At 45.8% G+C, this 12422-nt stretch overlaps 1 protein-coding gene across 1 annotated transcript in view; it reads left to right on the forward strand.

Moving 5' to 3' along the window:
- Positions 1-12422, forward strand: part of ERICH6B (glutamate rich 6B) — an 82480-nt gene that overhangs the window by 62412 nt on the left and 7646 nt on the right. Inside the window, exons 11-14 of the mRNA XM_025214728.1 lie at positions 247-311; positions 696-829; positions 6146-6234; positions 6870-7022. Coding sequence (XP_025070513.1) covers positions 247-311; positions 696-829; positions 6146-6234; positions 6870-7022 — 441 coding nt within the window. The remainder of the gene's footprint in view (positions 1-246; positions 312-695; positions 830-6145; positions 6235-6869; positions 7023-12422) is intronic.

Raw genomic sequence — 12422 nt, forward strand, 5'->3', positions numbered from 1 at the left:
GTTAGCTTTCTTGTGCCAGAGAACAAAAGCATGCCTACAGGAAGCTACTGTGAAGCACCATTTATATAGTAAAGCCCCATATCATTTTACTTGATAGTTACTAATTTATCTGCATATGCCCATAGCAATGCTAGAAGAATGTTCTGATGTAACATTACATGTTCTCCTAAAGTTGTTCAGATGGCATCACAAGCAAAAGTATAAACCTTTTATTTCATTTTTAACTAAAACTTGTTTTGTCCTTAGGTTGCGAGACAGAGGTTTTGAGATATACAGAGAAATATTTCAGCGGTATATGAAGTTTGCTGCCTGTATGTACTGTTACCATAGTATCATTTTAGCCATTGTATTTTGATATAGAAAATTGGGATGGAAAAGATAGATAAAGTCAAATCTGATTTGGACAGATTGTACCCTACAAAATGTTTTTCTAGCATATTGTCCAGCCCAATTTAACTATCTGAAACAATGAAGCATTTGCTCTTCTTACACTTGCAGAAACCATCCCAAAATTTCACAAATCTTGCTGTTGGGAAATTTTCCAGTTCTTTAGCTATTTTTTCTCATTATTGGTTTGTCCTCAAACAGAGTAGAAAGGCTCTTTGGCACTGATGGGATTAAGGGGAAGATTCTGGCTTTAAGCAATAAGAGTTGCTCTGAAGTTCCTGACCAGCACTATTCTAAAATTGTTTCAGGGACCAAAATCTCATTTGCATTAGCGGACCAAAAAGATATAAGTGCTGTTGGTGGCAAACATAGTCGAAAGCAGTCTACAGCTCCAGAAGATGTGCTAGAGCTAGACACTGAGATCAGAGCAGAACACTTAAAGGTTTGTGATAACGATCGATGCAATTGCTGATCAGACTATGTATGTAGGTAAGCTGATGTACACAGGATACATTCTGGGTATGTGCAGAATCTGCTTATGTATATGAAACCCTTGCAGATCCAGTCTGATGCAATTAGATGACAATTAACATCTACCTATAAGGCCTTGATCAAGCAAAACATGTAAGTATATGTCAGTGGGCACATTAAGTCAATGCTTAAATACAGCTGAACAGGATGGAATTTAAGCATATGCTTAAGTACTTTGGTGAATTAAAGGATTTGGGAACTGGTCAATCTGTATGGAATCCCTATGGTTTCAGTAGCCATGGAAAAGAAGGTCATCTTACGTGGGTCTTTTTGCAGGATCAGGTTTAATTGCATAATCCAGCCATCTGCATCCCAAATGCTTCTCTGCCCAATGTAATAGCTCCAGATAGGTAAGGAGCCTGAATGCCCCCAGGATTTTGTGCATTCAGCAGCATCTTTTAGAACAGCTGTGAATAATATAGTAAAACAGATGACAGAAAATCTTGTTGGGACTCGGAAAAATGTGGCTGACACACAAAAGTATTTACTCTAACAACAAAGGGATAATGCCAGACTTCTCTGTTTCAGAGAGACTCTGGCTCTGAGAGCTAGCACAACTATTCCATCCCCTCAATTTCTGACTTGAAGTAAACATCTATGGCACATTGTCTGTTCAGAGATTGGTCCCATGGCTAGGCACATAAAATGAGAGTGCAGCAAGAGTAATGTCTGTGTTGTCAGGGGATTATGCTAAAGAGTGCCCCCATGAGGCACAATACACACACCCTGTGCATACTACACCCCACAAGGATGTGATATAGCTGCCCATGCTACCAGGTTCTCTTTCATAATAAACCTTAAGACCAAAAGCTCTGTTGTGTCTGTTTTGAAGTGTAGCACAGATGGAGCAGGTGACCCATGCTTCACTGTGGCACTCTCTGCCATGGTCCTTTGATAATATAGACATGCCCCCAAGTGTCTGTGGATCCTCCTGGATCCCTATAATTAACACAGGGAACCTTCCTACAGACAAAATCTAAACCCCCAAAAGATGGATTCTGAAATAAAAGATCCCTGGAGGATGCAGGCTATTTCAGGAACTTCTCAGACACCTTGGGTTATCACCGTTCAATTTGTATTCTGCCTTGTGTCTGGAAGCCCCAACAGAAAACAGGACTGCATTGTTCTGGGTGCTGTACAAAGGCCCAGCACTGGTCCAGCTCCAAAGCCCCTACAGTCAAAGTAGAATAACAAAGGAAGCACTCGCCTCAGATAGGGAACTCGGCCACAAAGGAAGACCAATACAGGTACTCCTCACTTAACAGCGTCCCAGTTAACATTGTTTCATTATTACATTGCTGATCTATCAGAGAACATATTCGTTTAAAGTCACACAAGGTTCAGTTATAACATTGTTTTAGCCACCACCTGCTAGTACGTAACTACTGTGATGTAACTGGATTCACTTAACATCATTCTGCAATTTAAGGACCAAGTTAGGGGACTTCTGGAAGGGCTGGATGTGTGCAAATCAGCAGGTCCAGATGCTCTCCACCCCAGGGTGCTGAGAGAATTGGCAGGGGTCATCATGGGGCCCCTGGCATGGCCTTACAAGCACTCTTGGTGCTCTGGCCGGGTGCCAGAAGACTGGAAGGCCAATGTGGTCCCCATCCTCAAAAAAGAGAGGAGGGAGGACCCAGGGAACTATAGGCCCGTTAGTCTTACTTCAGTCCTGGGAAAGCTCTTTGAAAAAATTATCCAGGAGCATATCTGGGAGGGACCAGCAAGGGGGAGGTTGCTCAAGGGCAACCAGCATGGGTTCATTAAGGGCAGGTCCTATCAGACCAACCTGATAGCCTTCTATGATCAGGTCACAAAATCATTGAATGCAGGTGTCGTGGTGGATGTAGTCTTTCTGGACTTCAGGAAGGCCTTCTACACTGTCTCCCACCCCATTCTCATTAAAAAAATAGGTGACTGTGTCATTGATGCCTACAGTCAGATGGGTCACCAATTGGCTAGGGGGCCGCACCCAGAGAGTGGTGGTGGACAGGTCATATTCGACCTGGAGGGATGTGGGCAGTGGAGTCCCCCAGGGCTCAGTCCTTGGGCTCGCACCGTTCAATTTCTTTATCAGCGACTTGGACGAGGGGGTGAAAAGCAACCTGTTCAAATTTGCTGACGACACCAAGATTTGGGGCAAGGTGGGCACACCAGAAGGGAGGGACAGGATACAGCTGGACCTGGACAGGTTACAGGGGTGGAAAAATGTGAATAAGATGGGATTCAATATTGACAAGTGCAGGGTGCTGCACTTGGGCAGGAAGAACCAGCAGCATATCTATAGGCTGGGGAACTCCCTTCTTGAAAGTTCCCCTCTATGTGACACTGGTCAGGCCGCAGTTGGAGTACTGCATCCAGTTCTGGGCGCCGAACTTTAGGAGAGATCTGGCCAGCATTGAGAGGGTCCAGAGGAGGGCCACTTGCATGATCAGGGGGCAGCAGGGTAGGCCCTATGAGGAGAAGCTAAGGGACTTGAACCTGTTCAGCCTTCACAAGAGAAAGCTGAGAGGAGATCTAGTGGCCGTCTATAAACTTACCGGGGGGGACCAGAGGGGATTGGGTGAGACCCTGTTCTCCCAAGCACCTCCCAGAGTAACAAGGAACAATGGCCACAAGTTGATTGAGAGTAGGTTCAGGCCAGACATCAAGAGGCGCTACTTCACAGTCAGGGCAGTCAGGATCTGGAACCAACTTCCAAGGGAAGTGGTGCTAGCTCCTACCTTGGGGGTCTTTAAAAGGAGGCTTGATAACTACCTAGCTGGGGTCATTTGAGCTTAACTTTAGTAGGGGTCATAAGAGCCCTGTATTCATTCCTGCCCAGGGCAGGGGGTTGGACTAGATGATCTGCTTAGCTCTCTTCTGACCCTACTTCTATGAATCTATGCTTAAAGTTGCATGTTTCAAGAACATAACTACGACGTTAAACAAGGAGTAGCTGTATTGGAAAGAGAAAAGCAGGTTAGTCTGACTGGAGGCAAATAGGGCTTTGCCATGTGCTTCAGGAGCAGACATGTCTGAGAAATAGGTAACCAGCTCATTTGCACCAGAATGTGCCTCTGGACTCAGCTGCAACTGTTTTCATGGAACTTGCATAACTGTTATTCACATGTATTTGTTGGCCAGGACCCAAGGATTAGTTGTACAGCGGACAGTAGTGTATATATAGGGAGACTGAGGCTTCCTTCACCCCCTGCTTCACCCCACACTCCTGCTCCTCCACGCAATCCCTGAAATGATCCCCCCCCATCTCCTATATCAGTGTTTCTCAACCTGTGTGTCGCCACCCAGAAGTGGGTCGCAAAAAAATTTCAGAGGGTCACGAGCCACAGGTTGAGAAATGCTGATCCCAGGAAAGCGCCAAGACTGCGGCAGGGCAGAGTGGCAGGGGAGGGGGGCAGGAGAGAGATGTGAGGCTGGGCTGGGTGCTCCCAGGGGCAGGGTGGCCAGGAGATGCTGCTCAGGGGGTAGAAGGGACTGTGACCAGGCTGCCACAGGCCACCCCAGGGCAGGGGTGCTAGCCTCCCCCCCTCCTCCCTCTAGTCCGTGCCAGGGGCTGGACTTGCTTTGCTGCTGCCCGCATGAGTCGGAGCTGCTGCAGCCACTACACTCCAGCCTGAGCAGGACGGGGGCAGCTGGGGGTCCTCCGGCAGGGCTGGGGGTGCAGAGAGCTGCAGGTCAGGAGTGAGGGGCACCGGCAGGGCTGGGGGGACAGGGGCTGTGTGTTGGAAGTTAGGGGCACCAGCAGGGCTGTGGATCGAGATTGAGGGACACCAGCATGGCCCCAGAGAGGCCAGGAACTGTGAGTCGTGCACCAGCAGGGCCAGGGGGTGTGGGTCAGGACAGGACATGAACCTTTACAAATGGGTCCCAGTAAGAAAAAGGTTGAAAACCACTGTTCTACATTACTCAGCTACATCAAATCTTCATGCTGAGTAGCCCCTTTGCTCTCCAAGTAGTCTCAGTCCTATTGTAGTCTCAGTCTCCACTAGGAGTCTGCAACAATTAAGATCCTGTTCGGCAGGCCTGACCCAACAAGGTACTGAATGGTCCTGTCTGGTGTTGATAACCCCACCCCAAAGGAATTCCCATAAAACACGTAACTGTTCAACAGCTTTGTGAACAATCATGGCAGACTCTGAGCCCTTGTATTGAACTCCCTCCTGCTTCTCAAAGCAGCAAGCATTACAATAAGCATAACTTTACAAGGGAATTACCTCTAATTTACCACACAATCAGTGCTGTGTGTTTGTTTGCTTTAGGATCAAGAAATGTATTATATTGCTTCTCACCCTGAAATATATGGATTACAAATCCTGTCTGGCTTTTGGCCTCATAAAAAAAAAGAAAAAGAAAAATGAAAGGGACCGCTTTTCCCTCCCCTTCCCTCAAAGCTAGGAAATAATTTTAGCTATTCTACAGAGGCAAAATCTACATCCTCAGGTTATAAATTGGTGCTACTGCGATGGCCAGAGGCAGTCACTTTATGCACAAGGAATGTGTAAGCCTAGAGGCTACCAAGATGAACCTCTTCTAATCTTGACAGAGAAATGTGAGGATGGCCCATTTTTGCATTAGAGAATAAGCTCTTACTTTAATAATGTTCAAATGCTAGAAGTAAACTTCCCCCACTCTGCAAACAAAGCAGTGTTCTGCATTTTTTTTATGTGAAGCAAATAGCAATGCTATTCATTTCTTCTCGAAAGAATTTGAAACCAGCCCCCTTGTACAGCTTGGAGCTAACCTGTTAGTAAAGAAATGTTTATATGTTCTTTGCAATCATCTGTCAGTACACTGCCAGATAAATTACTTAGATGTCTGATGGAAAGAAAGCCTCTTGGCAAAGTCTATCACTGGGGAAAAGCCAGTAATGTAAATTAAAGAGAACTGAGCTTTGTCCATGAACCATGTAAAACATAGAATTTGAAGATGGTGTTTTCTCTGTCGTCAGAAACTTATTTAAAGACAAAACAAAGAAATAGGGTAAAACATAAGGGTTTCTATTAGTGGATCAAGTGATTTTGGTCCCAAATTAGGGCTCAGGAAATATTGGAGGAGACATTCTTCGCAAATCAAAACATCCTTGTCACACTGTCACCAATTCTTAGTGGGGTGCTAGCACTGCACACAGCCACTGACACACTAGATGCGTGCTAAAACTGGACATAAGTTAATATGTCCTCATCCCCCATCATGCACCTTTTCTATGTTTGTTTCATTCCTACAGAATTGTCATGCCAGGGAAGCTGTAAGAAGATATTATCCTGATGGGCAGATATTCTCTCTTCTTTTTCCAGATGGGACAGGTCAGGTTTAGTATCCAGCAAATATGTGTTGCACAGTGTGACAAACTTAACAGCAAATCACTTTAGCAACTCACCCAGAGAATTTTTGGATGGGAATTTTCTCTTGTGCTAACAGATAAATCACATCTCAATTTTTTTTATAATATAATTCATATTCCAGATCAAATTAGCCAAATCAATACCATGGTATCAGTTGAGCACAACTCAATCGTTCCAAAAACCATATTGACTGAGCAGGCAGAACTCAATCATTCTAAATACCATGTATGACACTACAACTGGTGAGCATCCCCCATCCCAGACCCTTCACCTTGGGACTTCAGTACTCCCAAATCCATTGGCAGGCATCCTACATGTAGACCCAAGCCCAGAGGTCTTCGGGTTCGGATGCCCCCAGATGCTCCAGGCAAGCATCCTCCAACCCAGACTCTTTAATCCGGGACTTCAGATCCTTCCTACACTCGATCTCAGCCCACAAGAGGCCAAGAATACCTTCACTAGAACTGTTGACCTACAACAGCCAAGGGGTCTGGCCGCTGGTATGTGGCAGAAATCTATCCTCCTGCCTCCAGGTTTTTTGTGAAGTGTTTATTTTGTGGAAAGTATACTTTCAAGATGCTGTTTGTTCCTTAACTGTTCCCTCAGTTATCCATCCGGTAATATCGCCATCCTGATCACGTATGTCAACAGAGTTCTGTTTACATACATCATTCTCGAGGATAACTCTTACACAGGGATCCGAGCGTTCTTCACCCCTCACGGCTATGCAACATGCTACCATCAGAATAGGCTCTTCTGGTAAGCACGAGTGCTGTGAGAAGGTTTTCTTGACAGCAACCCTATAAAGAGTGGTTTATACAGTCAGGAAGTCTGGGGGTCATAGGCAGTGATTTGCCTTTTGGGGTTGCAGCACTAGCAGCTAGGAATGCTGAGTGGGCAGGATTGTGAGGAGCAAGCAGAGCTGGCACACACATAGCAGCTGCAGTGGTGCCAGATCTAAAGAAGGAGCTGAGGTATGTGTTAGGTATCCAGGGAGGCCATAAGAGGGACTGCCAAGGAGCTAGAACTTGCTTGTGCACTGCTGCCACTTCTCCCCACCCTCTCCCCCAACCCTACCCAGCCTGGCCCCAGCATAGCTCTGCTTTGGCTGCAAGCTGCACTCATGTGGGAGCCTTGAGGAGGGGAGAGGGCAGGAGGTGGGGAGCAAAGAGAACTGACAGCAACTGGGGCACCACTTCCAGCTGCCCAACCTCAGCATCTCTATGGGCCAAAAAGATCCAGTGGCTCCACTGGCCATGCCATACACTGCCAACCTCTGGTGTTACCCATGCAGCTAGGTACCACCATACGTGCAACAGAGGTACAGAATCTGGAGACTAGAGGGACTCGCATGTGGTGTGACACCATGAACTGAGGCAGGGGCCATTCAGCTTAAGGTGTAGTATCCCATGCGGTTGTTGATAGTGCATGTGAGACAGCTTTCTTCAAGAAGCTGGTGGCTGCTACCCACCCCAAATCATGCACATTAATTGCAGACTTTGGTCTCGAGTCTGCAATTTTATCATTTAAATCTTAAATTTAATAAATTGAGTTTTAAGCAGAATTATACTCCCAGCCACTTGCTATTCCTCTTCCTTAAACTGGATTAAACCTAGTTATGCCAATGCCTCTGTTTTTGCCTTCCACTTTGATTTGTCTTGAGATCTTAGTGTGTGCCTCTGAAGGGAAATTACAAGGGCCAGTATCTTTGTGTTGTACCTTTGTAGCTTGATGGCACCCTTGCTTTTAGTTTGTTTCTCATTTCCGGTGAATGTTTTAGGCCATAAAGAATTGCTCAGGTGACCAATTTGATCCCTAGTCTAAATCCTAATATCTAATGATATGTGGTTTTCTGTAGGGATCACAGCTTTTAAGCCCTCAAATTCTAATTTCCACCCCCAAGAAAGTTTACCTCCTAAAAGCTGGGGAGTGGAGGAGATCAATACAGCACGTAAATATCAGTTTTTCACTTTAATCTCTTAAACTGGAAAGTAGGTATGTGCTGATTTGAATTTTACAAGTCCTGCCTGTGTTGAAACTAATTAATGGACACATTAAACATCTAACTGACTATTACAAATCATTGTAAATAGCCTTTGTAATAACACTTCCATAAAGACTACTGCAATCACAGTATTTGCCTCCAGACACATTGCTCTTTCATCCATCACTAAGAAGTACGTTTTTTACAACATGCACCCGCAGTAATTCCTAGCAGCAGTAAAATACCACTGACCCCATCAGCCTGACCCTGTATTTTCTACCCCCCTCCCCATCTTGCTTTCTTTCCATAACTCTCTGCTGCCCTCTTGCCTGGTACTAACTCTGTGTTTTCTCTAAAAACACAGTGCTGTTTTTATTTTCAGACACATTCCCTCCATTTATTTCCCTTATTTTATTTACATTTATTTTTCCTGAGCCTTTTTCTGGCCTCAGCTTGTAGAACACATTGCCTCATTTTTAATGTTCTTGGCAATTGAGTCGTATCGCAACACCTACACTTGTTCACATTCGGATAGCGGTTGGACCACAACAGCAGTCATGGATCAACAAGAAAAATATCCCCAGCGCAGCAGTAAATCCCAGAGAGAGTTAAGCATCATAGTCACAATCCCATGTTTGCCACAAGAATGAGTTTATGGAAATGCGCAGCCTCTGTATAAGCTTAGAACTTAAGCCTACTTAACCATGTTTCATATGCTGCAGTCAGGCCTTACAGTTCTCTTGGCTCTTCTCCCTACATCTGTCCTTGTGTTAAACCACAACTGTTGCGCACTCCCTTTAGAATTAGCGCACGCTTGATATGGAGGGAGCATTGAGGGCAAAATCCTGAGCTGATGTAAAGGGCACAGCTGCTTTGAAATCAATTAAGCTATGTTAACTTGCAGCCTCTGAAAAGCTGGCCCCTGGTTTATAGTCAGAGGTGCAACAGGGCAGCTCTGCACCCTGAGTGCCAGAGGTGCCTGGGGCAGCACCAGTTGCCTCACTGCCCACGGCAGCAGCACAGCCAACTATCAGCTGCAGCAGCAGCTAATTTTGCACCCCCAACTCCCAAAGGGGACACACCAGGTTGCCCCCACTTCACTTCCACTACTGTTTATAGCGGAACTGCTGTGCAGGGATTCCCCTTTCTCACAGCATTTCACTATGGAAATAAATTAGAGCTGCATCTCATTACTAGATAGTAAAAAATCCAACAAGCTTAATTAAAAAAGAACACTGTCATGCCATCTATTGGTAACCTAGACCAGTTCAAGCCTGCCTTCAATTTGTGGCACCAAACAACTTAACCGTAGTGTTATTGCCATCTTCATTTCTTCTAACACTTGGCACTCAACACAACAGGGGTGCTAACCAGCTCCCCAGCCTCTGCAGTTCTTGTCAGATTTGTACAGCAGCCATGAGAATCAATTTCTTTACCCCTAAATAGGAAAATTTCAAACTGACACATGGATGAATGATAAAAACTGACCTGAATTCCCTGTGTTGGAAACTGATTTCAGGTCCTGACGCCAGCTACCCTGCTGGTTGCTGTACCACAGTTATTGATTTTATTTGTATGGTGCTGAATTTGCACTGATTCTCCCCTGCCACTGCTTCGTTCATCTCTCACTCTCATCATTTGGCAAATAATTTCCCTGATCTGTGCACACATATAACTGGGATACGCATTCTTAATCGAAATGCCACAAGCAAACATATACAGCTCTTTGATAAATTTCTCAAGGTCTACAGGAGAAATGGCTGTAGATGCCTACCACAAATCCAGGTGCTGCTTTCAGTAGCCTGACTTTGGTATCTATTCAGGCCAGATACAGTGTTTCCACTGACTGCAATGGTTCAGATTCAGGTCCATGGAGTGGACAGACTAGTTACAGCAATGTAGCTTTTCACAGAATACAATCCTATGGATAGCAAAGGAGAGTTTTAGCCAGTGTAACTGATAGCAGGGTTCGGTCCACACAATCAAAACTGAGTGGGAGAGATGAACAGTGATACATTAAAGTGAGAACATAGTCCCAAATTCACATGATTTTCTCCTTGTCCAGCCTGCTAGATAACACTGTTAGCTCCCCAGAGCATAATTCTGTAGATTTTTAATCTTGGAGCCAGGGAGAGAAAGCAAACAGACCATCGGATTTGCGCTGTAATAAAAATGTGTGTCAAGCTGCAAATTATAGACAGCATCAAAGGCTACTCAAGGGAAAGGAAACAGCTTCCTATTTTTCCAGTGTGAAGGGAAATAGTAAGAGGTAGCATGTCACTGTTGAGAAGAGAGGCTAGTTTACACACAGTAAACTGTGTGCAACTGTGTCCTCACATATGCCTTCAAACTAGTCTTGTACAACTGGGCCAAACCAGAACGCATAGATGTAAGCAGCCCTCTCCATAAATAAGTTTATCAGCATATTATCCATGTAGCAGCGTGCTGAAAGACCCCTCTTAGCTCCACACATGCTAGCACTGGCTCTAGGAGCAACAGAGCTGCATTATTTGTTCTCAGCAGGGTACACTAGCTCACACACATTGCCCTTGTGTGGTTGTGCAGTTGGTGCTGGTGTTGGTATAAGTGCATGAAGAGCTCAGATATCTCTGTCCATTGCTGCCTTGTGCCATATAGATATGCCCTCAGAGCTCAGGCTGACAGACATTAGTCCCAGTGCAGAGTCCTAGCCACTACTGAAATCTCACCTATGCTCCCAATTGAGCGAAGCGGAAGCTAAGTCACATGCACAGAGGTGTAATGGGGCAGCTGGGCGCCCAGGACAGTAGTGGCACAGAGGGACAGCATTGACTTCTGGATGTGGGTGCCACCAGGGTAGTTGCATTACTATAGCGACAACTGTTAATTTTCTGGTCCCCTCTCCTTCTCCCAGGTCAGCACCAGGGGTTGCTGCCCTGGCCACCTCTGCTTAGTTATGCTACTAGACAGATACGCTACTGTGCTGGCTTTTCTGCACTGGGATGAATTCTATCCCCAGCATGTATAACAAAACCACAAACCAGATTCCTGGCCATTTATTTTCCAGCATGTCTCTTCAGGGAGAGCATCACATCTCTCTGTGTTAGTGAGAATTAACAAATTGAAGTGGCATGAAATCAGTGGGATGCCTAGATCAGAAAGTAAAAAAAGAGTGAAGTTCTACTCACACAGGTGGGTTTTTTTCCACGGTTAGGCAGCAGCTGAGTGAGGATTTTAGACTAAGCCACTTAGAGTAGAAATGTGGCACAGATTCCAGATTCCTTCTATTAGTGTGGCCTAACTCCTAGGCACCCCCTGCTTAATACAGCTCTCCTGGGTGCCTAGGCCTGGACTGGAGACATGTCAGAAAGGGACCCACTGAGGCCAGGTGAGCAAGGCGCTGCCTACACTAGCCCAGAAATGCAGGAGAAAGGAAGGGTGGTAGCCCAAAACTGGACACAGTACTCCAGATATGGACCTCCTACTGCCTCAGCAAGTGCTCAAAATATTACTAAGTTGTTATATAACAAGGTGGGCACCTCCTCTACCTGTGGCTGTGTTTTTAAAAAGGTAGTGGCTGTATTTGAATTTTATAGGCAGCTCCATGCTGTCAGCAAGTGTTACACATGCTCTAGTCCAGGGGCAGGCAATTATTTCAGGTGGAGGGCCACTTATCGAGTTTTGGCAAGCTGTCAAGGGCCGCATGGGTAGCCCTTCCCCTTGACAGGTGCCCTGCCCTCTGGTCGCCATCTTGTGACCGGAAGTCCCACCCCTTAACTCCTGACCTTTGCCACCAGAAGTCCCTCCCCTTCCCCCAGAAGTACTCCTTTCAGCAAGGGGTTTTGCCATCTCAGAACCAGAAAAATACCTAATTATATTCTAAAAAGTGAACATCTACAGTATTCATTAATTTGATTTAAAAAAATATTTTTGTCCTGATTTACATGCATTTGTGTAGTGTCCATAAAGGTGTAGTCTAAGAGGGGTGTGGGTGCATGTATATGGTAGGGTGTGTGTACGGGACTCATCCTATGAACACACATACACACACACTATCCCTGCCTGCATGTGCACACACACACACACACACTGCCCCTGCCTGCGTGCATGCTCATGCGCGCGCGCGCGCACACACACACACACCCACCCACCCACCCACCCCAGCCTGTCCCACTGCTCCCCCACCCCCCGATGCA

Source organism: Alligator sinensis, unplaced genomic scaffold (assembly GCF_000455745.1).
Source record: "Alligator sinensis unplaced genomic scaffold, ASM45574v1 scaffold1219_1, whole genome shotgun sequence".
Lineage (NCBI taxonomy): Eukaryota > Metazoa > Chordata > Crocodylia > Alligatoridae > Alligator > Alligator sinensis.